This window comes from Protopterus annectens, chromosome 7.part1 (assembly GCF_019279795.1).
Source record: "Protopterus annectens isolate FY-2018-M chromosome 7.part1, PAN1.0, whole genome shotgun sequence".
Taxonomy (NCBI): domain Eukaryota; kingdom Metazoa; phylum Chordata; order Ceratodontiformes; family Protopteridae; genus Protopterus; species Protopterus annectens.
The window spans coordinates 400964993-400983898 of NC_056740.1; the positions used below are offsets into that span (position 1 = coordinate 400964993).

General features: G+C 45.9%; 1 protein-coding gene across 1 annotated transcript in view; it reads left to right on the forward strand.

Moving 5' to 3' along the window:
* DCAF1 (DDB1 and CUL4 associated factor 1) overlaps positions 1-18906 on the forward strand; it is a gene marked incomplete in the record, with an annotated part of 1406260 nt that overhangs the window by 1036045 nt on the left and 351309 nt on the right. The window contains 1 exon segment of the mRNA XM_044078852.1: positions 1051-1144. Coding sequence (XP_043934787.1) covers positions 1051-1144 — 94 coding nt within the window.

An 18906-nucleotide genomic window follows, 5' to 3' on the forward strand; every position in this document is an offset into this window, starting at 1 on the left:
AGATACTGAATAGACTTTTGAGGGGAGATCTCTCATCTCACTTCACCATTAGAGACCCAGTTGCCCTGCACCTTCAGTTTCCACTCAAGTCCAAAATCTGCAACAGCACTTGAACCAGGAGCTAAATCTTCACCAATATGTAACTAAAACATGGTTGAGTGACAGGTTTATAACCTAGCACCTCTCAAACCTCTGAAATAGTCTTCCCAAACATGCAAAGCAATGTGACTTAATGTCTTCCTTTCAGCTAAACTAGATAACTAGTCATTCAATGGCTTTGGAACATCTGTGAATCCGTGTTCACTTTACGGAGTGGCCATCATCTCCAACTGCTAGTTATTTGAGGTTTAGACACCTGTCTATAAGATGCCATGTCTATTTGTTTAGAAAGATTGGTTGCCCTTGAAACCAGCCCACATTTTCTCCCAAAAGTGGTATCACACTTGGCCTTCACTCTTTTCCTACTTTTCTTTGTGAGGGCAGAAACTGGGTTAGGTGGCCTTTCACACCCTTCATGTGCAGTGTTAACTCAGGTGCTTAGCTGAAGCAAGTCCAGGATGACGTAACAGCTATTAAATTTATTCCACAGAAAGGAGGGCTTAATGGAAGTAAATCCTTTATAGATGGATGGCAGAATATTTTTTGCCATCTGGTAGGTAATTTTGCTGCAAGTTAAAACTACTTTAACAGGGACATGAATGCAGATAGTGCTTAACTTATAAAGAAGTGCTTTAAGATGTTTTCATAGTAACCAGTTGAATGCCTGCTAGTGCCTTCAAATATCAATACTTGAACAGTTGAACAGTGACTTTCAGAAGTTGGTCTAGGAAGATTGATGCCATCCTTTAGCAATTCTGCATTTCTTTTTCTTGTGTATATAGAAGAATTTAGATATTTTGTTTGGGTACTGTTAAGCACTCTAGCTTTACTGCAGGTAGTGTTAGTGAGAACCTGGTAAGACATTGAGCGACTTAACCACAAGTGATAGCCATTTCCTAGAATAAATGCATTTTTATTTGTGGCTTTATTCCTTAATAAACACCTTTTTAGTGGGACCTTAGAACTTTTCATCTACTTCACACTGTACCAGCATTGGACCAGTGTCGTATTGTGTTCAACCACACAGGCACAGTTATCTATGGAGGTAAGTGTTTAATTTCATGATCACTTCAAAAATAGAGGATAACCATATGTCAGAAATATTTACTTAATCATTTTCCAGCTTCTACTATGTGAAGGTCTTGCCATTTTTCCTGCAAAGTTGCTTGAGGTTTGGAGTAAAAGTAGTGTCTTTGTCGTTAACCATTTTGTAATTGCCGAGTACATAGGACGACACCACAATCCTGCAGCATATTTTTCTGAAATGGGCAAGTCTAGGATTGTATAAATTTTCATTTTTTCATTCATCCCATTTAACTGAGACAGTCCAACTGAGCGAAAGCCCATGATGGTGAAGACATTTCAGAGGAATCAAATCCATTTGAGAAATTTTGTAACTGCTCTGACAGAAAGGGGGGTGGTCTACTGAAGCACCTTCCCAAGAGGAGTCAGTATTCCTCGGCTTTCAGAACTGACCCATCTATTTCTTGGGTGGTCTGTCAGGCAGATGAGATGATAGACGACCTCTCCAAATGAACATGGAAGGAATTGGATGTAGCCGAACCAATTTTTTGTAAACCTGACAAGATCCTGGCATCACCAAATCGTTCCCACAGGAGCAAGGGCTCTGCCATCAATTTTATGATGGTGGTGGCTGCCACTAAGAAGATTTTTCCAGTGTCCATCCACCAAACAGGGAGTCTAGTGCATTGGACTGGTTCGTGAAGCAAGTCTGTGCTTCAGCAGTGTGCTGAACTATTTGGCACATTTATCGTTTTCAGAGAGGCTTGACCAAAATGCTCTCCAGATCTCTCTCAGGGTACCTATCTCCTTAGGGGAGGAAATCCATAGACTTGTGGTTGGCTACCCTTCAGTCCTTATCCAATGCTTTGATATGTAATAATTCCAAATGTCATGGATGGCAGTTCTAAAAACATTAAGACTAAACCTAGGTTAACAATACTTGTGGATCGTGTTTTTTGTGATTCTTGTGGAGAATAAAGTGGACATATATTTATCGTATCTTTACCTTCAATGGGAAAACAACACTTGATTATTGGGTTTTACGTGGTTCCTGTGGTGAACTAAGTGGACAATTACTTTCAATACATTTTTTCTTCATTGGAACTTGGTTTGGTTTGTTGGTTCTCGCATTCGAACTGCCATATGTTTGGTTAAAGGAACGGAATCTGCCTGATCATGTTAAAGCAAAATTATTGGATGCTCCATTACAGCATGATACTTTGTTTGGTGTAAAGGCAGAAGAGGTGTTAAAGAAAATGGAGGATAAAGCGAAATCTATGCAGACAGTAAAGGATTTTTTACAGGTTCAGCCATCCAGATTTAGCAGGGACTGGCCTTCTAAGAATTGGTCCTTTCCAGTGTCAGAGGCGCCACAAAGAGGCAGATACAGACGCCCTAGAGGCAGATCTCAGCCCCAAGGCTCATACAGGCCTAAACAATGGGGTGCGTCTACCTCCAAAAGCAGAGAAGACAAATCACAGCCATATAGGAAACAGTCCCAATGACTTTCCACTGCCAATGCCGAGTACTTCTCTTTTGGCAGCACCCTTAGGGGGAAAGCTAGCACTTTTTTCACAAAATTGGCACATGATCACCCAGGACAAATGGGTCTTGAATATAGTTTCTCAGGGCTACAGGTTCCACTTTCACACCCTTCCAAAGACAAAAGGTATGCCAGACCTGCCACACAATCAATGGGCAGAGGCACAAAATCAAATCTCATCTCTCATGGACATGAGGGCTATTCAGCGAGTACAACAGCAAGAGCAGGGACAAGGATTTTACTCAAGACTTTTCTTGGTACCCAGAAAGGACAAAGCCTGGAGACCAATACTGGACCTGTCAATTCTAAACACTTTTCTGGACTTTCCAAAATTCAAAATGTTGACTCTGCAGCAGCTTCTGCCCATGCTGGGCAAGAAGGCTTGGCTTGTAACTTTGAACCTCAAAGAGGCATACCTGCATGTCCCAATCAGACAATCTTGCAGAAGATACCTCAGATTCATAGCTGGCTCAATGCACAACCAATTCTCTGCACTGCCCTTTGGCTTATCTACTGCGCCCAGGGTCTTCACAAAATGCCTGGCACCAGTAATTGCATTTTGCAGACAGAGGAATTCATATATATCCCTACTTGGACGATTGCCTTATTCAAGCAGAGAGCAAGGACATTTTACTGAAGCATCTGGTGTTTGTAAAAAGATTACTAATTTACCTAGGTACACAGTAAACGAAAAGAAATCAAAACTAGTACCCTCTCAAGAGATAATATTCCTGGGTGCAAGCTTAAATACAACTGCCCAGATGGCTTATCTCACACCAGACAAACAAAGGCAACTGACTTCTTACTTCGAAAAGATGGCAACAAAGACCCAGTTACCTGCAAGAAAAATTCTGCAGGCTTTGGGCTTCATGGCGTCCTGCATTCTGCTAATTCCATATGCAAGACTGCATATGAGGAAGCTACACTAGTACCTAAAAAGTGTTTGGACTCAACATTGCCACAGCCTGGAAACATTAGATCTGAAGTAGGCAGACTTCATTCGTCTGCAACCTGTGGGTATCGGATCCGATCTCGGATAAAGCTTAGGCTCCGAGCTCCTAGCTCCTCCCTCTTACCCATAACCCCTTGCCAAGCTGACTGACCTCAGATTTCGTTTGCGAATTCTAGAGCTCCTGGCGTGGTTTTGAGATAAGTGTAGTTTTCTTACAGGAAAATTTTTCAAATTCTCTTTTTGTTATAAATATAGTTAGAGTTGTGTGTGGTTAAGGCTTTCCTCCTCTTTAGTTAATTTTCTCGGGTTTTCGTAGTTTGTTTGTGTGTGTGTGTTTAGGCCTTAGGTGTAATGTCTGAAGCCCCTAAGGCTGTCTTTTGAAATGTGCAGAGTGTGGCCATAAGCTGTCCCCAGCAGATGGCCACACTCGGGTGAGATCATCTTGGGGTTGAACACCTGTCTTCTGGTTGTACCATTTGTGCAGGGTTCAACCCCGGACTAAAGGCAGTGGAGGGTGGTTGGTGCTGGCGGGTCTGTTACCCCAGATACTGCGCCTCTGCCCTCCAGTCAGCAACTTGTTGCTGTGAGTTCTCCCTCGGCTGGGACTCAACCTCCCTTAAAGTTGCCGGAGGAAGGATTCTTCTAGGGAGAGACAGAAGGAGGCACAGGAGAAGCACCACAAGAGGAGAGCAGCTTCCAGCTCGGCTCCTCCATCTGCGGGCTTCCCTGTGCCTTCTAGCTTCCTCCTCCTGGCTCCCCTCGGTTCTCTCCTGGACCCGAGGAGGAGGAGGCTAGCCCTTCCAGGAGGTCACCGAGGCGGCTCTCTAGGTCCGCTTGGTGGCCTCCTCTAGATCGACCTTTTCTATGAGCTTTGCTGATATGGACGGATGATGAGGAAATTCATCCAGGCCCAAATGCAAATGGGAGTGCTCCTAGCCCCAACCGGGAGGGCTTCGCTCCTTCTCCGACCCATACCACGGGTTGAGAGCTTTGCGCGATGCAGATTTGGATCACACTGGTCTCTCGGATCGCGGTTTCGGCTCCGACTCGATCATCGTGTCTCGGTCCAGGGGGCTGGGGAGTGCGAAGCTGGCTCCCCTCGGCTTTCAATGTTATGGAACATGGCTCCATCCCGCACTCCATTGCAGTTGGGCCAGGCCCCACCAGCGGTCCCAGGGACAGCCCGCCTCGATGTCCCAAGTGGTTCCCTTGGAACATCCATCTGCCCGATGAAGTACCTCGGGCGCAAGAGTGGGAGGCACATGGACTCCCTGAGTCCGTCACTGAAGACACGGACTTGGATGAAGGGAAGGCTCCCTAGGTCACCCCTGAGGGCGTCTCATTTGGAGACATCATGGAGATGTTAAGGATCGGGGGTGGTCTGCCCCAAGGCTTCTTGACGAGTCTGTGTTCTTGGAGGCATTCCTTCTACCTCTTGGGTGTCCCTCCTTCTGACCCCTGGTAGATCTTATATCTATCAGATCCGGACACCATTGAGCCTATCCTAAGCGCCGGGCATTCTTTCTCCTCCATCAGACCGCACCCACTGGAGTAAGGGTCCCCAGTAGATGCCATGATGATGGCTGCAGCCACGAAGAGGAATTGGCCCAGGAGAGTCCCTCCGTCCATCCTCCGGGCAAGGAGTCCCGTTCGATGGATCGAATTGGGAAGCGAGTGTTTAGTTCAGCGACCTTCTCCTTGAGAGCTGAACTACATGGCACATGTCATTAGGATGCAGCGAGATCTGATTAAATGCATCTCCCGAGTCCATCTCGAGTGAGGATAAACAGGTTTACTCCACCGAATGGCCACTCTCAGATCTGTATCCAATACATCTATCGGATGCTGTCTCATGCTACTGAGGAGCTAGAGCCAGCGGAGCAGGCCTTGTCATGAGGCGACAGGCCTGGCTCCGCCATTGTGATTTTGCTGAGCCCTTCAAGGCGACCTTGAATGCCCTTCGATGGTTCTGCCTTGTTTGGCAAGACTGTTCGAGACATTAGTCCAGAGCGAAAGGACGGAAGACGCTGTCTGCCGTCAGTCCGCTTCTCAGCTCCCCAGAGGTCCTTCTCTAAGAACCAAAAGGGACAGAAGAAGATGTGGTTCCGAAGTCGCAGCAGTCCCAACCTGCTCGGATAACCAGTCCTTCCGTGGCAGAGGAGGACGGGAGGTCGTCGTGCCAGAGGCAGGGGGCTCCTGGCAATTTTGGGTCCAGAGAACCTTCTCTGAGAGACCCACGCAGCAGCCCTGAAGGGTTGCCCGGCTGTCCGTCTCTGGAGGCAGTCGGGGCGGTTTCGATGCACCTGACTTCTTGGGAGTCCATAACAACAGACAGTTGGGTGCTTGACTCATATCCAGAGGATATTCAATACCCCTAATCAAGATCCCCAAATCTACAGCCTCCCAGATGGTCCACCCGACCAAAGGCGGCAGCCTCAAATCGAGTAGCTGCTAGAAAAGAGCCGCCCAGCGTCCCCAGATCAAGCGGATTAGGGTTTTACTCCAGGTTCTTTTGGTGCCAAAGAAGGCGGGGACTTAAGACCAATTTTAGACCTTTCCCTGTTGAACCTGTCAGTAACCAAGCAAAAGTTCGGAAGGTCACCCTCCAATCTATGCTTGCCCCCTTGAGGGAGAACGACTGGATGTGTTCCATAGACCTCAAGGATGCGTACTACCACATTCGGATGGACAGACGATCCAGGAGGTTTCTTCGCTTCTGGCTGGGAGCCAGTCATTATCAGTTCAGGGTCCTCCCTTTGGTCTCACCTCAGCCCCAGGGTGTTTACCAAGGTGTTAGCGGTGGTAGCGGCCCACCTGAGGCTCCAGGGATTACAGGTCTTTCCGCACCTGGACGACTGGCTCCTGACTGCATCATCAAGGCATCTTCTGTGCTCAGCCAGGGATTACTTCCTTCAACTAGCACCAAGGCTGGGCATCACGATCAACTGGGAGAAATCTTTTCTGAATCCAACTCAAATTATAGATTTCATAGGAGGAAGACTAGACACCAGATCAATGCGAGCCTTCCTCACCCCAGACCGTATAGTCAGCCTGAGGTGTCATGTGACAGCAATCCTTCAACCTTCACCAACTGCAGCTTGGTCCTGAGGGCCCTAGGTTCTATGGCGGCAGCTATCCGCTTCTAATTCATGCCGGCTTACGCAGGCGGGGGCTTGAATGGACCCTTCAAGTTGAGTGGTCTCCTCTTTGTTCGTCTCTAAGCGCTCCGATTGCGGTCAGCAGAGCGTGGGACTCCCTTCTGTGGTGGCTTCTTTCTCCGGAGCCCCTAGCAGGAAGACCCTTTTGCTGCATTTCCCGAGCCACAGTGACCACGGACGCTTCTTGCCTCGGGTGGGGCATTCTGGAAAGATTGTCCAAGGCACGTGGAATCCCACAGAGACGTCATTGCATATAAATGTCCTGGAAATGAGGGCGGTGCTCCTAGCGTTGCAAGCACTTCACCACGTTCTTCCTACAGGGACTATTGCGATTCAGACAGACAATATGTCGTAGTCTGGTATATCAACAAGCAGGAGGAACCAGGTCTTACCTTTGTCGAGGCCATGAGAGTCTGGGAATGGGCAATTTCCACCAAACGCTTTCTGATAGCAACACACATTCGGGAAAGACCAACATCCTTGCGGACAAGCTCAGTCGCACCATCCTTTCTCCACACGAGTGGTCCCTCAATCTTCAAGTAGCGAAGAAGATTTTTGCCGTTAAGGGCAACCCTGTTGCGATCTTTTGCTTCTCCTCAAACGCCAAATGACAATTTCTTCGCTCTGCTTCCCCACCAGGAGTTCGAGGATGCTCTGGTGCATGCTTGGCCTCGGTCTCCTTTATGCCTACCCTCCACTTCCTCTGATGCAGAGGTTTCTGCAGAAAGCCAACAGTTTGGGGAGCAGAATGATTCTCATTGCCCCATTCTGGCCTCGACAACCTTGGTTCCCTTATGGTCTCACAAAATCAATCCACCATGGATTCTGGATCCACGATCTCATCTCTCACCCTCTGGGAATGCCAGTTCCCAATCTGAACCCTGAAGTTGACAGCTTGGCTGCTCCAATTCCAACCTTAATTAGGACTCGGTATCTCTTCACCGGTCAAAGCTATTTTGGTGGCTGCTCATAAACCTTCCACCAGACAGGTTTATCGGAGTAAATGGAAGAGGTTCTCTATATGGGCAGGACAGAGAACTGTGGATCCTTTTCAGCACCTATCTCTGCGGTGCTAGATTTTCTAACAGACCTCTTTCATCAAGGGGCCAGTTCTTCCACGATTAAGGTACAATTGGCTATCTCGCATTATCACATTGGACAGGACACAGCTCCTTATGACAGCGAAATTATGCAAATCCTTTCTCAAAGGGAGTTTTTGTTAAGGCCTCCAGTCAAGGAGGTTGTACCTTGGGACTTGTCTTTAGTCCTGCAGGCCCTTACTGCTCCTCCCTTCGAGCCTGCAGCTTCTGCTGATTTAAAATTCCTTTCCTGGAAGACTGTCTTTCTGGTAGCTATCACTTCAGCCAGAAGGGTGTCTGAGCTTCAGGCTCTTTGTGTCAAACTGCCTTATCTTTCTTTCTTCCCTGATAGGGTGTGCCTCAGGACCAATCCATCTTTTCTTCCGAAGGTCTCTTCTGAATCCAATATTAACCAGTCAATCAATTTGCCTGTCTTTTTTCCCAAGTATTCAAATTGCATTCATTGGATGTTCATAGACAATTACGTTTTTATATTAACAGGACAGCTGGCCACAGGAAATCAGATCAGCTGTTCGTCTCCTTTGCTAAATTTGCTCTGGGTAAAGCAGTGTCTAAAGTCACTCTATCTAAATGGATTGCTAATTGCATATTGCAGGCATATGACACTTCAGGCAGACCTGCTCCTCAGAGGGTTACGGCTCATTCTACTAGGGCAGTTTCTACGTCAGCCGCCTTTAAGTCCCGTGTTTCGTTGGATGATATCTGCTGCAGCTACTTGGGCCTCATACTTTTATTTCTCATTACAAGGTGGATGTTGTTTCTAGAGTAAGAGCATCCTTTGGCTCAGCGGTGCTCGAACATCCTTCCATGACGGCCCAAGATTCAGGTAGCTAGGGACTCTGTCCCACAGGTTGCAGACAATGAAGTCTGCCTACTTCAGATTTAGAAGTTATGTACTCACCATAACGTTCCATCTGAGTAGGTGACTTCATTCGATGCAACCTCCATCCCCCTGACCTTTATAGAGCGAGTATTTATGCTGTTTTAGTATACTGTGGTCAGTATTTGAGGCAAACTCAATCTGAGGTCAGTCAGGGCTTGGCAAGGGGTTATGGGTAAGAGGGAGGAGCTAGGAGCTCGGAGCCTAAGCTTTTGAATTGCCGGCTCGGATCCGAGATCGGATCCGATACCCACAGGTTGCATCCGAATGAAGTCACCTACTCAGATGGAACGTTATGGTGAGTACATAACTTCTAATTACCCTCATTCCCTGCCTGCAACAGGAGTTTCGATGGTGGGCACTGGCATGTCACCACAACAAGGGACAGCCATTCACTTTGCCCACAGCCAGGCAGACACTAAAAACAGATGCATCGGATTATGCCTGGGGGGCCCACATGACAGGAAAATGTATTCAGGGCACGTGGTCCGCAAGCCAAATGCATCTTCATATCAATCAAAAAGATGCTAGCTGTACAGAATGCCCTGACCGCCTTCAAGGACCTACTCCATCCAGGACAACTGTTGATAAAGACGGACAATACTACAGTCATGTGGTACATAAGCAAGGGGACACACATTCCTACCCCCTCTGCAGACAAGCCATGACTTTGTGAAACACAGCATTGACTTATCAAGTGCACCTGCAAGCACAATTCCTGCCAAGAAAGACAAATACTCTGGCAGACGAACTAAGCAGAAGCCTCATGGACCCTCACGAGTGGAAACTAGATCCATGAGTCTTCAGCATGATAACAAGGAAATGGGGATGCCCAGACATAGATCTATTTGCCTCCCATCACAACTGCCAACTACAGAGATTCTTCACAAGGACTTATCACAAACAAGCATGGAAGGTGGATGCTCTATAATTCAGCTGGAAAACCCTTACAGTATATGCCTTTCCTCCACTGCCTCTCCTCCCCAAGGTACTCCTAAAGGTCAGACAAGAGAAGCCAAAAATGATACTGATTGCCCCAGACTGGCCACGCCAGCACTGGTATCCAATCCTAAAGAGCTTGTCTCAAGGCCCAGCCTGGACTTTACCTCAAATTCCTCATCTACTGACCCAACAAAACAATCCGATCCTGCACAGCCAGCTCAGAACCTTAAATCTGGCTGCATGGCGGATAATATAACCACTCAGAACACACTTCTCTCTAAAGCAGTTATGGATGTTATTTTGGAGGCCAGGATGCCCGGTACCAGAAAATCTTTTGCAGAAAAATGGAAGAGATTCTGTGCTTGGAACCAGGCACAAGGAATTGACACGCTTGTTCCAAATATTCCTCAGATTTTACAATACCTAACTGAGATGCTGGACAAAGGCCTATCCTTCTCATCAGTTAAGATCCATGCCTGTGCCATTTCAGCTCATTACATTACGGAACCGCCTATTTTTTCACATCCACTACTAAGGCAGTACCTCAGAAGGGCCAAAAACACAAGACCTCCAAGGAGAGCACCGATACCTACATGGGACCTCAATTTTGTCTTGGAAAAGCTCATACTGCCTCCTTTTGAGCCAGCCAATACAGCCGAGATAAAATTCTTATGGAAAACAGCTCTGCTCCTAGCAATAACTTCAGCAAGAAGAGTCTCAGAGTTACAGGCATTAATGGCTGTGGAACCTTTTATTTTCCATCTGGACAGGGTTTCTCTAAGGACGAACGCAACATTTATGGCTAAGGTAGTGTCCAGTGTGGCTCTTAATCAGACCATTCATTTGCCTACTTTTTATCCAAACCCACAGAATAAAGGGGAGAGACTTCTGCATTCTTTGGACATATACAGACAGCTATGCTTCTGCTTGGACAAAACTAAAGCTTTCAGAAAGACTGAGCAACTTTTAGTGGCATGTGTTGCAGGATCACAAGGAAAGGCAATCTCAAAGCAGACTATTTCAAAATGGATAGGCCACTGCATTCGTTTCTGCTATTCACAACATGGCAAATCAGTGCCTAAGGGCATTAGGCCACATTCAACCAGAGCCGCAGCCTTCCTCAGAGGAGTATCAACCAAGGATATTTTGGTGGCTGCAACTTGGACTTCAGTGCACACGTTTACCAAGCACTACCACTTACCTCGTTACTCTAAAAAAATCCAGAGCAGGCTTTGCCACTGCAGTTCTGCAGGGCCTCATAGCAACTCCTAATTCTATTTAGACCCAGCCACCCAACCTCAGCTTTGGGATTCAACCAAGTGTAATGACTGCAACAGTGAAACACGATGAACATAGTACAGCTGTGTACCTACCGTAAATGTAGATGTTCAAGTGTATTCACTGTTGCAGTCCAGGTTACCCACCCACCATGCCTCTTTCTTTGCTGGGACTTGTATGTACTTCTCTATTCTATACAAGCTATGTGGTGTATTTGCTTGTAGATGAAGGTAATGTCTATGTTAGTGCATGCTTTTTTATAAGCAATATTTTCAGCCTATCCTTTTGGGGGCACCTGACATCTGGGGCAAGAAAAACTGAAGAAAATGGCGTCTGCTGCATCTTATATACCCCTGGTGGACTGACGTCAGGGAAGAGGCGACAGCAACTGACGCCGGACCAGGACTTTGGAATTCAGGCCGACTGGGGGTAGCCTGCCAGCAGGATAACCCAAGTGGGTCTATTCTTGACACACATGCTCCCACAAGGTCCATCAGACTTTCCTCAAGAGCTGCCCCTTGGCTAACAAAGGACACAAGGCATAAGATTATTTTGAAAAATAAGCTCTGGTCCAAATACCGCAGTGCTAAAGATCCCACTGACCATCTCAACTTTAAACAAATAAGAAACATTACAAAAAAAGCAGTAATTCTGGATAAAAGAAACTACTACTGCCATTTGCAACAGGCTAACCAGCATAACCCTACAAAAGTTCTGGGCGGGAATAAATAATCTCATGAAGCCTGGCCAATTGGACACTCCAAGCCCAGCAGGCACCTCCCAATATAACCCCAAACACACTGCCAATGCCTTTTAACACCTTCTTTACTGAAACTGTCCAGTCTGTTTCCAATCAACTCTCCCCTATTTCCTGTCTTTCCTCCTCCTCTAACACTTCCATTCCTACATTTCAACTTCAACGTGTTCCCTCTGCACTCATTTGTTCTCTGCTACATAAACTTAAACCATCCTCTCCATCTGCGGACCATCTACCTGCTATGTATTTAAAAGTTGCTGCTAATGCACTGACCTATCCCATCTCCATCCTGATTAACAGAACCATTGAAGAAGGCTACATTCCTTCTCTCTGGAAAATCTCTCATATTATTCCCCTTCATAAAGGAGGAAAATCAACTGAACTCTCTAACTACCGACCCAGAGCCTTGCTCTCTCCTCTTGCTAAATCATGGAAAAATGTGTCCAAAAGCAACTTCTGAAACACCTGTTAACTAACAATCTGCTAGCTAACTGTCAACATGGTTTTAGACCCTACCATAGCACCACCTCTGCCCTCCTCTCCTTCACAGACTGCATCAATAAAAATAGGAACAATAATACCCTCAGCTCTGCTATATTTATTGACCTATCCAAAGCCTTTGATATGGTCAATCACAAAATCTTGTTACACTTACTTAAATCATTTGCACTTGACACAAGCTCAATTAAATGGTTCCACTCTTACCTGCACAACAGAAAGCAGGCAGTGAGGTGGCAAAATAACTTATCCAACCACCTCCCCATCACTCTAGGAGTCCCCCAGGGCTCAATTCTTGGCCCTCTCCTCTTTTCAATTTTCATTAATGATCTTCATACTCATATTTCTCCTGCCACCTGTATACAATATGCAGATTCCACTTTAATCTGTTCTGCCTCATCCCCCTCTGTACTGCACTCTCTCACCCAAAAGACTTTTGAAACCGTAGAAATTTGGTTCCTCAAACGATGCTTAATTTTGAACCCCAAAAAAACCAAATTATTACTCTTCTCACCAACCCGAAAATCCTCTCCACTGAATTTTTGTGTCACATCAAGTAATGGCACGAACATATTACCCGATCCAACTACCAAACTTTTCGGAGTTGAAATAGACAACAATCTGACCTTTGATACACACATCAGCAATACTATAAAATTAGTTAACAGAAGGCTCCCTGTATAGAATTAAACCATTCCTTACTCCACATGCCAGAACTTCCATTGCCCAGACCCATCTTATCTCCACTCTCCTGTACGCATCTCCCATCTACACTTCAGTGTCCAAAGCTAACCTCAGCAAACTGTCTGCTGCCTACAACAATATTGCCAGATTTGCCACTAATTCTACTTTTAGAACACACCACTGCCAAAACTTAAGGCAACTACAATGGCTAGAGCTACAAAACCAAATTCTATTCCACCAGATCTCCTTAGCCCACAAAATCCTTTACAAACCCATAAACACACCCATTCTCACTTCACATATCACTCCGTACTGCAATCTTAAAAGCCTTCGCTCCTCCGACAAACTACTTATATCGACTAGTAAACCCAATAACTCAGCTGGCAAGTCCTTGTTCTCCAACACAGTAGGAAAAACCTGGAACACTCTTCCTCACAATCTCACAGCAATCTCCTCTCTTCCCTGCTTCAAATCCCAACTCAAAACACACCTCAAAACCCACTGGCTCTCTGCCCCTGTAGCAACCCTGACTAGATTACCTTGGGTATCTAGGTACTCTCAACTTTTCTGCTGTAAATAACTACCTTTCCTCAGGTATCTAGGTACTAGCAAATTTTTTTCTTTTTTACTTTCTCTAGCTTTAAGAAACTCTTAACAAAATACACTCTCTATTTTCTCAACTTCTGCCTTTTAATATCTAATGATTTTTGACATATATATCATAACCATGTTTAATGTTTTACCTGGTATTACAAATGCTTGCATGTGGAACTTTTCTCCCCGGGCCTCTGCTGAAAATGGACATATATCCAGTTGGACCAGCCCGGTCAACAAATGTAAAATAAAAAATAAAAAAATAAATGACTGCAACAGTGAATACACTCTAACATCTACATTTATGGTAGGTACACAACGGTACTTTTCCCTCAGGACTAATCCTTCCTTTATGCCCAAGGTGATGTCTAGTGTGGCCCTAAATCAGTCCATTCATTTGCCTACTTTTTTCCGTAATCCACAAAACAAAGGGGAAAGAATACTGCACTCTGGATGTGCACAGACAACTTGGATTCCATTTGGACAGGACTAAACCTGTCAGAAAATCTGAACAGCTGCTAGTTGGCTTTGCTGCAGGGGCAGAGGGAAGGCCATTTCAAAGCAAACCATTTCCAAATGGACAGCCCATTCCATTTGTTTCTGCTACAAGCACCATGGCAAACCTACCCCACAGGGGATAAGATCACATTCCATCAGGCTGCATCTACCTCTGCGGCATTTCTCAGAGGAGTCCCTATCGGGGACATCCTAGAAGCTGCTCCTGGAGCTCTGTACATACCTTCACCAAGCATTACCACATGCCTATCTTTTCTAAATCCAGAGCTGGATTTGCTACTGCAGTCTTTCAGGGCTTAATAGCTGGCCCTAATGCTCTTTAACTTCCTCCACCCTTCCTTAGCTTTGGGAATCAATCCAAATGTGATGACTGCAACAGTGAAACACGAAGAACATAGTACAGTTGTGTACAGTTACCATAAATGTAGATGTTCGAGTGTATTCATTGTTGCAGTCCTGGTTACCGTCCCTCCAGCCCCATGACGTCTCTTGACTCTACCTTTCCTTCTTGTTGGTATATTTCTTTTTTCTTGTGTATTTTCTTTTTGATGGGGGTGTACCAATTTTTTCCCATTGTGGGGGCACCTGACATCTGAGGCAAGAAAAACTGATGTAATGGCATCGGCTGCATGTTTTATACCCGTGACGACCTGACGTGTGGGAAGAAGTGACAGCAACCGACGCAGAAATCCGAAGACTCTGGTATTCAGGCTGGCTGAGGGCTACCTGCAGGCAGATAACCCAAATGTGATGACTGCAACAGTGAATACACTCTAACATCTACATTTATGGTAAGTGTACACAACTGTACTTTCTGCATTATGGAACAGTCTTAATTATCACAAGCTTCTTCACAGATTGAATCTACTGCCACAAGAGAAGGGGAGGTTGATACATCCCAAGTCTGAAGCAACTTCACCTTAACAGCCTGGGTGATTTAATTTATAGATTCGTAGGTATGTACTAGGCTAATGACCACTAGGGCCTTACGCCTAGCTGTTTGTTAGGAAATTTCCTTATGTGGGGTGAGGGAGATGTTAGTTTGGGTATTACTGTCTGCCTGATGTTCTTCATCTCACATTGCTGCAGTCCTTACACTTGGGTAGTCCGCTGTCCTCGGTCGGCCCGAATATCAAAGTATAAGGCTGACGTCGGTCAAGGCGCATTTGACTGACATCAGGACGTCAGGGTACAAATGCGCATGACCGACGTCATATCCTCAGTCTTTTTTGCCGCATGGTCCGATGCAGAAGCAGCATTGCAAGTGCCGGTTGGCGTTCTGAGATTTTTCGATTTGAAGTTTCAGACCGAGTTCAAAGTTGGCTAAGTACCCGTTGGGGAATATTTTAGTTTTTCTTGCCTCAGTGATTTGCGGATGTCAGAAAAGTCAATAATTGCATTTCTTGTGGGAAACAAATACCGCATAGAGATTATCATACTTTGTGTATTCCTTGCTTAGGGCCTGAGCACGACGTTGTTGGCTGTCGCTCTTGTGCTAGATTTAATAACGCACTATAAAGAGAAGGTTGGATTGTGCAAGGTTAGTCTTTGGGAAGCGGTGTAATTATAAAATGCCGTCGGATGCTCCGGCCCGCTTCTTCAAGAAGCGCAAGGACAAGGCAGTTAAGCCTAGGCTAGAAGAACCGTCTGTACCGGACGCGGTTCTTTAGAGTGTCGGTGGAGCGGTGGCTCCCGGAGGTTTCTTTGGGTTCCCAGGGTGAGACCTTATTATTGCAAGATGTGGCCTCTCAGGAGGCATGTCAGGCTGAGGGGCTTCTCAGGTTACTTTACTCCCTCCCTTCCTAGGGTGGCTAGGCCCTCTCCTTCTGTTTCAAAGGCTTCTCCCAGGGGCAGGCCAGGTTTGGCTTCAGTTGGTGTTACCCCTAGCTCTTCAGGTACTGTGCCCAAGAAGCATATGCTTAAAATGGCAGAAGAATTGATTACTTTAATTAGGGTTCTATGCCCCTCCTGATAAGAGACCTAGGTTGGAGCCTGAGCTGGGGGTTTTGAGCAGGCTTCAGATGTTTCAGTCTTGGCTGAAGACTTGCAGGAGTACTCTCCTTATTCTGATTCTGATGTGGATGATTCTACTCCTCCTGCTTCTCCTCCTGAGGATTTTTCTTTTCAGAAACTCTTCATTCCATGAGGGAGCATTTTAAGTGGGAAGGTCAGGACTTCTCTGATTCCAGGAAAAGGCTTAGGGAATTTTTGTTTTACCCCAGCATAGGCCTTTGGCTATACCTCCTGTTTTGGATGTAGTAGAAGATGTTTTTACAGAGGCTTCTCTTAATCCTGATTCTTTGCCTCCTGCTCCTGTTAAGCGGATAGGTACTACAGGGTGCCTGAAGCTCATAAGTATCTTTTAAGAGTCCTAGTGCTGACCCAGAAACTGTTAGTCAGGGGCCTAAGGTGTTAAGGCTTCTGTTGTTAAGAATCCGGTTCCTGCAGACAAAGAGGCTAGGGCCTTGGATAGATGGGGAAAGAAAGTTTATACTTCTTCCACTCTTGCTATGAGGGCTTTGAATTGCCAGTTTCACATGTTGAAATACCAGAACTATCTCCTTTCACAATTAAAGTCTAAGGTTGATGCTCTGGCAGTAGGTATTGATTGTAAAGAGTTGCAAGATTTAGTGCATGTTTCTGAACAGGTGGGTAAGCATTCTTTGCAATGTGGTTTTGATGCTGTACAGGCCTGGTCTGCCGGGGCTGCCACTGGGTCAGTTCTTCGCAGGCACGCCTGGCTAAGGGATCAAAATTTGTCTGAACATGTTAAAACAAGGATTTTAGATGCTCCTTTACAATCTGACGTGTTGTTTGGTCCTCCTGTTGAGGCAGTTTTAAAGAAAATGGAAGACAAGGCTAAGTCTATGCAGACTGTTAAAGATTTTTAGCAGGTCTAGTCACCAAAGTTTAGAAGAAATTGGCCTACTAAGGGGTGGACGTATCCTTCTTATGATTCCCAGTCTAGGGGTAGATCTAGACGTGGTAGGGGCAGAGCTCAGGGCTCTTTCAGGCCTAGAACAGGGAGTTCTCCTGCACAGTCTTCAGGTGAGGGCAGGGGTCAGTCCTTTCGTAAACAGACCCAATGACCTACCTTTTCAGCTGCCAGAGCCTTCTCGTCTGGCAGCACCTTTGGGAGGAAGGTTGGCACTTTTCAAAGAAAATTGGAGTTTAATTACCCAAGACAGATGGGTATTGGATATCATACACCACGGTTACAGGTTTTATTTCCATACCTTGCTCCTTTCAAAGGCATGCCAGACGTTCCTCCTCAACAAAGAATAGAGGCTCACAATCAAGTTTCTCTGTTACTCCAAATAGGGGCCATACAGCCGGTCCCTATGCCAGAAGTGGGCCTAGGATTTTATTCTCGCCTGTTCCTAGTACCAAAGAAGGGGAATACGTGGAGACCAATTTTGGATTTATCTACCCTCAACACTTATCTGGACATTCCCAAGTTCAAAATGTTGACGTTACAGCAGCTTTTACCTCTGCTGGGCAAAGATCATTGGATGGTAACTTTGGATCTCAAGGAGGCTTACCTTCATGTTCCTATCAGACTAAGTTGCAGGAAGTATCTGCGTTTTCGAGCTGGGACTTCTCACTATCAGTTCTCTGCATTGCCCTTTGGCTTATCTACTGCGCCCAGAGTATTCACGAAAGTTCTGGCTCCAGTGATAGCTTTCTTCAGGCTAAAAGGAATACAGATCTATCCTTATTTGGACGACTGCCTGATTCTGGCTCAAGGAAGGAAGAGCTTATTCATCATTTGGAATATGTGTTAGCAGTGCTAAGAAGCCTGGGGTATTCTGTGAGCGAAATAAAGTCCAGTCTAGTACCCTCTCAGGACATGTGCTTTCTGGGTGTGAGACTGAATACAGCATCCCAGATGGCCTTTTTAACCCCGGACAAACAAAAGAGTCTATCCCTTTACTTCCATCAGCTATCTCATCAGTCCGGGCTGACTGCAAGGACAGTCCTTCAAGCCTTAGGGTTCATGGCATCTTGTATTCTGGTGCTTCCCAATGCCAAACTGCATATGAGGAAGCTGCAATGGTATCTCAAAAATGTATGGACACAGCACTGCCAGGATCTGGACACTGTCATTCAAATAATACCTTGCATTCAAAAGGAATTTTTGTGGTGGGCTCAGGAATGTCACCTAAACAAGGGACTCTCTGTGACCCGGCCAGAGGCGAATCAGATTTTAACGACAGATGCCTCAGACAAAGCTTGGGGAGCTCATCTAAATGGAAAGTGGATACAAGACAAGTGGCCTGCCAGACTACATCTACATATCAACCTGAAGGAGATGTTAGCAGTCCAGTTTGCATTAATAGCTTTCAAGGATTTACTTCTTCCAGGGCAGGTGTTGATTCAAACAGACAACACAACTGCCATGTGGTACATCAACAAGCAAGGGGATTCTTATCCTCTATGCAGGCAAGCAATGATTTTGTGGGAGACTGCTCTCAGTTTACAGCTCAATCTTCAGGCAAGGTTTCTGCCAGGAGCACAGAACTCCTTAGCAGATGTGTTGAGCAGACGAATTATGGATCCCCACGAGTGGAAATTGGATCCTCATGTATTTCAGAAATTGACAGTGTCATGGGGAACTCCAGACATAGATCTGTTCGCTTCTCCACTAAACCATCAGCTGCCAAAGTTTTGCACAAAAGGTTTCATCCCACAGCTTGGAAAGTGGATGCTCTTTCTTTCAATTGGAGCAATCTTCATGTGTATGCCTTTCCTCCTCTGCCTCTCCTCCCAAAGGTACTTCTAAAGGTCAGACAGGACAAGCCAAGGATGATTTTAATAGCTCCAGATTGGCCTTGACAGCACTGGTACCCATTACTGAGAAGTCTGAAGCCTCCATGGCCTT